Raw genomic sequence first — 7,622 nt, forward strand, 5'->3', positions numbered from 1 at the left:
ATAATATGACTACAAACTGAAATGATGAAATTGTGTATGAATTGGACATCTCAGGTTGAGATGATTGAAAGTGATTGGAGAGATGTTGTTGTTGTTCTGTATAACTGTATGGAGCTTTGAAATAGTATGTTTATCCCTACACTTAAAGCACTGTTCATGGTCAAATAGAGAAGAACAGTGTGAGTGGTGAGAGTAGAGGGAGATCCTCGTCTATAGTCTTAGAGTTTAGACACAGACTGTGATGATTTACCTTGCATAGTATTGGGGAGGGCCAGCTGAACTATGCAAGTGCACAGACGACCAATAGTTTGACAGTTATACAAATTCGGATGAGTCGTGTTGAGTAATTGATGCATGATTTGAATTGTATGTCTCAATTTTTTTACTTTATATATGATTAAACATGATGATATTAACTAATTATTCTATATGTATGTTGCTTGTTTATCTAGCTCAACCCTTGCTTTCTTATTGTGTGTTGCTTGTTAATGTTTTTCCTTTACGATGATCATCCACTTGGATGTGAGCAGATGTCGTTGAGGATGTTTCCTTGGAACAAGAGCTGGAGGATGTTGATGATGTTGTTTAGACTCCTTAGGATTTCTCTTAAATCATCTTATGTTATTTTGGAAGTATTATGATAATCGTACCACTTTGATGTACTCTTTATGCCTAAGTTTATATTTAGACCTTTTGCTTAAAGGTTTTAATTATGTTATTTCTTGAGATGACTGTAATATCAACTATTGAACTACTAGTCTACTCTAAGTGTTATTTTTATTTGAATGATGACTCCTATAATATATAATTGATGTTTTTATATATTTGGGATGTAAAAAAAGAGTTTGAAAACTCTTTGCACTCAACTTCGTAAAAACAATAATTATGTTTTAAACTTAGTAAACATTTTTTTTTTTCAATTTCTTTATTTTGATGATCAATTTGTTTTATTTAAAAAAAATGAATTAATCAATAATTAAAAAAATATTAAGAAAAAGAGAAAGAAACATATAATTATATTAAATGATATAATACTTATACAAATAAGTTGTTAACAAAACAAATTCGAACGAAGAATTGAATTAAATATATGTTGAAATTAAAATTTAGGTGAGCCTAAAATTTAATAATGTCTTGTGGATATATAACTTTCACTTCATGAGAATGTCTGGAGTGTATGCGAAAAACATGATTATGAAACAAGAAATGTGGGAAGGAAATTGAAGGAATGCAAAAGTTAGAGAGAAGAAAGAAGAAAAAGTGAGATGCAGAAGGATGAAGGAGCTTAACTCATCTGGCATTGGAATGGCCACAAGGGAAGCTTACTCGCAAACCCCCAAGAAGAAAGTTCCTCTCCTTCCTCTTCTCTCTCTTCTCTGCTTCACTTCCATCTTCCTCCTTCTCTCCCAATTCAGAACCACCTCCTCCCCTTCCATAACCCACTCTCTTCCCACCTTCCACAAACGCACCCAAGCTTCCTGCAATTTCTCCGATGGAAAATGGATCACTCATCCTCCCAGAATTCCAACCTACGACCACACCTGCAAGGAGATCTTCAAGGGCTGGAATTGCCTCTCCGCCAACAAATCCAACGCCCCTCTTCTCCCCACCTGGCGCTGGCAGCCCCGCCACTGCGATCTCCCCCAATTCCATCCCCTTAACTTCCTCCGCACTCACACACACACCGCCATTGGTACACCTTCTCACTTTCTCTCTCTTCTTTTGTTTGGGATTGTCAATAATGGGTGTTCAGCAGTGCAGGGTTTGTCGGGGACTCGCTCAACAGGAACATGTTTGTGTCTCTCTTCTGCGCTCTCAAGAGTGCCTCCGAGGGCCAAGTCAAGAAGTGGCGCCCCGCTGGGGCTGACCGTGGATTCACCTTCCTCGCTTACAATCTCACCATCGCCTATCACCGTACCAATCTTCTCGCTCGTTATGGTAGGTAAGCTTGCGTTTTTCTCATTCATTACTCTTTCCTCTCCTGTTTTTCACGCCTGTTTTCTTCTGGGTCTTGTTTTAAATGATCTGCTGTTTCTATACGAGGTCATGGATTGCGCAGTCTTCATGTGATGTATAAGTGTTTATGTACGGATTCTAGGATTTTCAGTTTGTTATTATTTTTTCAGATGTCATTGTTTATGTTATCTTATGTCCCGTTGTATAATTGGTGTCAAGTGTTCGACTGCAAATGCGAATGTTAAATGTTTCACATTAGGTAGAAATGGAAAAGTTGAGAAACATGTGAGAAAAATCTTCAAACATGACGCTTTAAGGTTGTTTTGGGTTGATTCTTCCGTTAACTTTGTTTGAATGGTTTGCTCATAGCCCAGGGGAGATGTCCTCACTATCTTGGGTCCTAACCTCATTGCTTTCATTATTCGTAACAAAAGACCATTTGTAGACTGTTAAGTTGTTTTTTAATTGAAGACAAAATGGAGATAAATTGTTTTCATACATAAGTTGTCTTCGCTAGTAAGATTGAAGAGATTATTGAAACAAGCTAAAATGAACTTATGAACATGTCATAATCCATTTTCATGATTTTCATGGATAAACGCAAATAAATTGTGAAAAAGCATTTCTAAATTCCCCTTATATGGTTCTAGTTGTTGAGCATTGTTAACTATTATTGATGTTGTTCTGCTGTTTGATGCAGCTGGTCCGCTAGTGATAAAGGTGGTGCCTTAGAAACTCTTGGATTCAGAGAGGGATATAGAGTTGATGTAGATGTTCCAGACAGCACGTGGGCAAAGGCTCTGAGTTTCCACGATATTTTAATTTTTAACACGGGACACTGGTAATACTAGAATGTTTCTATAGTCTCTTTCTGTAAATGGGCCATATATTGCAACATGTAGCTGCTTTCCCTTCGTTATTTGATCTTTGAAAATAATGAGTGGAAAAGAAGTATGTTTTGTCCTATGATTTTGTCTTGTTACATTGGAATGTCTTCTTGTGTGTGCATTTACTTGATTTTTGAATTTCCTCAATGGGTTGCAAGGCTTAAGCTGTATCTGTGTCAGTTTTATTATCTGGTTTCATCAGTGCCCATGACTTTTATCTGGTTTCTTTTAAGCAATGGATATAGGGTAATGTCTTTCATGTATCTTCTTGGTTGTTATTTTCTTTTGTTTGGGTTGAGCTGATTCCGGAGTTGTTGCTGGTAATTCAACAATTGAAGAATACCTTTTGAGTTTTATGTTTTTTACTGCTTGCTCCTCACTTTCCTTTGTATAAGCTGATGCTATTACTGTTCGTTGGAAAACTAGAAGTATACGAGAGGATATTAATTTGTTTTATCTGGTTTGTGTAAACAGGTGGTGGGCCCCTTCAAAATTTGACCCTGTTAAGTCCCCCATGCTTTTCTTCAAGAATGACCAGCCGGTAATCCCTCCAATACGTCCAGATCAAGGCCTGGATTTGGTTTTGGAGCACATGGTAATTTCTTTACTTTTATTACACTATAATGGTAGTGGAAGTAGTAGAAAATAGGAACTTCTGTAATTTATGGCTCTAAAGTTAACCTAAGTATGAAACAATTACGTACGTGGTATCTTGTTAATTGACTTTAGTTCGTTTGCTCATTCTGAACTCTGTATGTTTAGTTTCATAATGCTTTTTCCCATCAATGTATGGGTCTGAGTTTCATAATATGGATGAAGTGTTCAGGATTGGGTTGTAAAACTGTCATGATTACTTTTAAAAGATTTTCTACATTAGTCTGATCCCTCACACTTTCACCAATCCACTTACGAAATTACACCTAGTTTAAGTGGGTATGTGATTGATCAGCATATTTTAATACGAAAGTAGTTTGTTTGCAGATCAAGTATGTGGAGAAAAATGCACGGCCTGGTGCAGTCAAATTTTTTCGTACACAATCACCCAGACACTTTGAAGGAGGAGATTGGGATCAGGGTGGTTCCTGTCTAAGGGATAGACCTCTGTCGATAGAGCAGGTGGTTCATTTAGTCAATTATCTTTTTAAGCATGTTTTTACTAGAACAGTCATCCAACGAGTGACATACGTGATGTGATAATTTCATGCTAAATTGTTACTAGTAAGTTGACCTTGGAAGTTTTGTTGCTTGTTGCTCTTTTAGGTAGAAGAACTTTTCTCCGTGAAGAATAATGGGACAAATGTGGAGACTCGGCTGGTGAATGATCACCTCTATAAGGCTCTCGAGGGATCTGATTTCATTATTTTGGACATCACTCACATGAGTGAGTTCAGGGCTGATGCACACCCTGCTTCAGCTGGAGGGAAAAAACATGATGATTGTATGCACTGGTGCTTACCTGGAATTACAGATACCTGGAATGATTTGTTTATAGAGCTTCTGAACAGTAAGAAGTATCAAGGTTAGAAGTTTGATAAAATAGTTATTTATCTATATTTGTTAGAAAAAGAGACTGACATTGTTCATAACGATTGTCTTTAACTTCTTCATCTTTGGTTAGCTGGCATGCTTTTCTCATTAGTATATTGCATTTTTTCTTTTCTCATGTGTATAACCAAAAGTTATTTTTGAGGATCGATGAGATGAATAAATACACTGTCGAATCAGGCCTTCAATTTTTTTGTCTACTCAAAATCGCATTAGAATGTCTTCAGCTTTAAGGAATGCTTCTAAAAAGCTAGAAATCCGACTTTTAAGATTTAACATTATACAGACGTCAAACTCTATATGCACAAAAAAATAAATTAAAATCTGAGTATTGTGATTTCCTGGCAAATTGACGTGCAACTAAGGCGAGCAAAACTTATTTGGAATATTAAGTAATTAGAAACCTAACAAAAGGTCAATTATTTTTATTATATTGTACAAAATGGTTATTCTCTTCATTTATTTTCAAAATATTTTCCTCTCCTAATAATACATCCGAGTCATCATCGTATTGGGAGGGGAAAAGGAAAGAGAAAAAATAAAAACTCATTTGAGCAATGACATGGTAAAAGCAGAAATTAAAATAGAAGTGAGGCACGTTTCGTGCATATCTGCATAGCTTAAAATCCGAGTCAAGCCATAGGGCAAGTTGTGCTAATCGATCAATCTATTCGAACTGTCCAGCCCCTTGAGTCTTCAATAGACCCAGTTTGAATTCCAACTAGTATTTTCCGCAGTTTTTCCGACAATGATTCTGCTCCTGTTTTGTATTCAGTTCTGCATTATCAGTATTATCAGCAATTTATTAGTACAATAACCATTAGTTGTCGGGAATTTTCAAGAATATTAGGAAAGATAACGGACCAATAACCAAATTCCTACTGAAAAATCAAACTTTCTTTTAACAGTGTTTTAAATCTCACGTAATTTTGATCAAAAACGAAATGTGCAATTTAAGATTGATTATTTATTTATTTATTTATTTAACAATTACAGAGTGAGAATTAATTAATGATCAGAACGGACACAGTTTACCTTGTTTCCTTGTAGGTTACAGATGAAACAGAGTTGACAACAACTGCAGTTCCTGTGCAGAACACTTCATCAGCATCCAGCATCTCCTCCAATGATATGGCACGTTCCGTGACCTGAATCATAATTCAAGTATTCGTATTCTTAGTAACCGAACAAATATTGCAAAATCATTAATAGGGTGCATTTCAAAGCTTACGAAAAATTAATACCTGATACCCCAAATCTAAGGCAATTTCAATGATGGATTTTCGTGTAATCCCAGGCAGGATGGCTCCATTTGCTTCCGGAGTGCATATACTATTACCCTTCACAACATAAAAAGAAAATGTGAAGTACAAATAAAGATCAAATTTAATATGTTGTTTTCTTCAATAATATTATGTTGTTCATACTATAATGAGTCGTGATAACAATCTATTCTGGAATATGAAAGTTTGTTGGTTTACCTTCACAACAAACACATTGCATGCAGAAACCTCTTCTATGTTTTTTCCAGTTGCTGAGTCCAAGAACAAGACATCAGAGAATCCATCAGCCTTAGCTGCAGTGGTTGCAGCATAAACCTACAATGCAAATATATACAGTCAATGAAGAGCGAAATTCATTTAAGGGATTATAATATGCCTTATGATTTTGTCTGACTAACTGTGCATTAATTTCTTGTAGTACCAGCAGCATATATAAGCAAAATGGACCCGCTTTCACTAAAATTGAACCATTCAATAAACTTTCCAGAATGATGAAATTCTACAGTGCAAACTTGAGACACAAAAATTTTTGTTCACTAGATTTCTTCTACATTCAGTTAAGTACCACGATTCCAAAATTAGAGAAAAGTGGTACAATGGTATCGATATGCTTACAGGTGCATAGTTGGTAACACTCTTGATCCCTCCGGTTCCACCAGTGCCAGATATTGCTCGATAGAACTTACTCTCCACTTTCAAGTTTAGTGCACCCTGTCATAAAATTGAAATTTAGTCTTGATACGAAATTTCATTAAATATTTTCTCTATAATAAAATCGATTCTTTGTAACACACCTTGTGGTAGTTAGTGACAGGAGTACAATAAACAAGTAGTGTGTACTCTGGTGCAGGAACCACGCTTAAAGAAGCTCCTGTTCCCATGAGCAATGGCCTAATATACAACGATCCTTTCCCCAGTGGAGGCACCTGTTTCATATTTGAAGATCAGTTCAACTTATTTTTCAACTTCTTACAGGGAAAAGACTAAAACTTTTGCTGTCAAAAACAAAAGAAAGATAAAAGATTTTTATACTGGTTAAGTATTCTATGCAGTAGTAGTGAAAAGGTAAATAGTTTATGGTTCAAACCTTGTTTTGTAACAATAATTACTTGTGATGTTACAATGATTTCAGATTAGTCACCACCATTATTAAACTTTGGAGATAAATAGGAAGAAATTAGTACCCAACGTTTGTTGGCAAGAGCTGTCTGTTTTACAGCATTAATGAACTGATCAATGGATGGGTATGGCATGCAAAATCTGTCTGCCCCCATCTTCATTCGTTGGGCATTCTGTTCTGGTCTAAACAGGACTATGTGCCCATCTTCAGTTCTATATGCCTTAAGCCCCTCAAAGATTCCCTGAAGAAAAGTTACAGCAATTTGTGAGGATTGAGCTAGAATTTGATCAGAACATGCTTCTTGTGGATTATGCAAACATTGTATGATTGATAGAAGCTGATGAATTGAAGCAGGTACAGTGTTGTTTTAACCTGTCCATAATTTATTATCGTGGCAAAAGGGTTGATCTCTATGTTTCCAAAGGGAACGAGGGATCCTTCAGAAAAGTTGTCTCCTTTTGCACATTTCATGACATACATGAAATCTGTCGGAACTGGACTGAATCCAAGCTCATCCCAGTTTATGTCAGCGCAGTTTTCAACATCAACACCGCTTTTTCAAACACAAAGTTAAGGGGTTAGAATGAAGAATATCATCATCAAAAACAGAAAAAAGGAAAATTTAATGTGATATTGTACCTTTCTGAAACAGAATGGAGAGTCATAGTTGTGAACTGGGGTTTTCCTGCAAAGCAGAGAGCAAAAGTTGATGCAACAAGCAATGAAGTTGTGTATCCAATGATAATATATATATATATATATATATATATATATATATATATATATATATATATATATATATATATATATATATATATATATATATATATA

At 35.6% G+C, this 7,622-nt stretch overlaps 2 protein-coding genes across 3 annotated transcripts; one reads left to right on the forward strand and one right to left on the reverse strand.

The window, feature by feature from the left end:
* The first annotated feature begins 1,155 nt into the window (after positions 1-1,155).
* On the forward strand, positions 1,156-5,576 carry LOC106769116 (protein trichome birefringence-like 13). Of its 2 annotated transcripts, none has more exons than XM_014654600.2 (7): positions 1,156-1,693; positions 1,762-1,942; positions 2,657-2,797; positions 3,318-3,438; positions 3,825-3,959; positions 4,104-4,362; positions 5,439-5,576. In XM_014654600.2, exons 1-7 carry the CDS (start codon positions 1,276-1,278, stop codon positions 5,447-5,449), a joined length of 1,266 nt encoding a protein of 421 aa, XP_014510086.1. In that variant the 5' UTR covers positions 1,156-1,275; the 3' UTR covers positions 5,450-5,576. The 2 variants fall into 2 exon arrangements, with proteins under 2 accessions (XP_014510086.1, XP_014510085.1); XM_014654599.2 differs by having other exon boundaries at positions 5,419-5,547.
* LOC106769117 (putative branched-chain-amino-acid aminotransferase 7) lies at positions 4,369-7,515 on the reverse strand. Its single transcript, XM_014654601.2, has 9 exons — positions 7,431-7,515; positions 7,164-7,344; positions 6,856-7,032; positions 6,466-6,597; positions 6,287-6,382; positions 5,870-5,986; positions 5,633-5,728; positions 5,424-5,536; positions 4,369-5,165 (listed from the first exon to the last, which is right to left on the reverse strand). The coding sequence occupies exons 1-9, from the start codon at positions 7,454-7,456 to the stop codon at positions 5,051-5,053; spliced, it is 1,053 nt and encodes a 350-aa protein (XP_014510087.1). The 5' UTR covers positions 7,457-7,515; the 3' UTR covers positions 4,369-5,050.
* Positions 7,516-7,622: the final 107 nt, after the last annotated feature.

Source organism: Vigna radiata, chromosome 7, assembly GCF_000741045.1.
Source record: "Vigna radiata var. radiata cultivar VC1973A chromosome 7, Vradiata_ver6, whole genome shotgun sequence".
In the NCBI taxonomy this organism is placed as follows: Eukaryota; Viridiplantae; Streptophyta; class Magnoliopsida; order Fabales; family Fabaceae; genus Vigna; species Vigna radiata.

Bases quoted from the DNA above. Each gene is read 5' to 3' on its own strand.
- LOC106769116 (XM_014654599.2), top strand. From the start codon at position 1,276: ATGAAGGAGCTTAACTCATCTGGCATTGGAATGGCCACAAGGGAAGCT. The intron at 3,439-3,824 runs GTAATTTCTTTA...GTTTGTTTGCAG, and splicing joins ATTTGGTTTTGGAGCACATG to ATCAAGTATGTGGAGAAAAA. The intron at 3,960-4,103 runs GTGGTTCATTTA...TTGCTCTTTTAG, and splicing joins GACCTCTGTCGATAGAGCAG to GTAGAAGAACTTTTCTCCGT.
- LOC106769117 (XM_014654601.2), bottom strand. From the start codon at position 7,456: ATGACTCTCCATTCTGTTTCAGAAAG. The intron at 5,987-6,286 runs GTAAGCATATCG...TTTGCATTGTAG, and splicing joins GTGTTACCAACTATGCACCT to GTTTATGCTGCAACCACTGC. The intron at 5,537-5,632 runs GTATTAATTTTT...ATTATGATTCAG, and splicing joins CCTTAGATTTGGGGTATCAG to GTCACGGAACGTGCCATATC.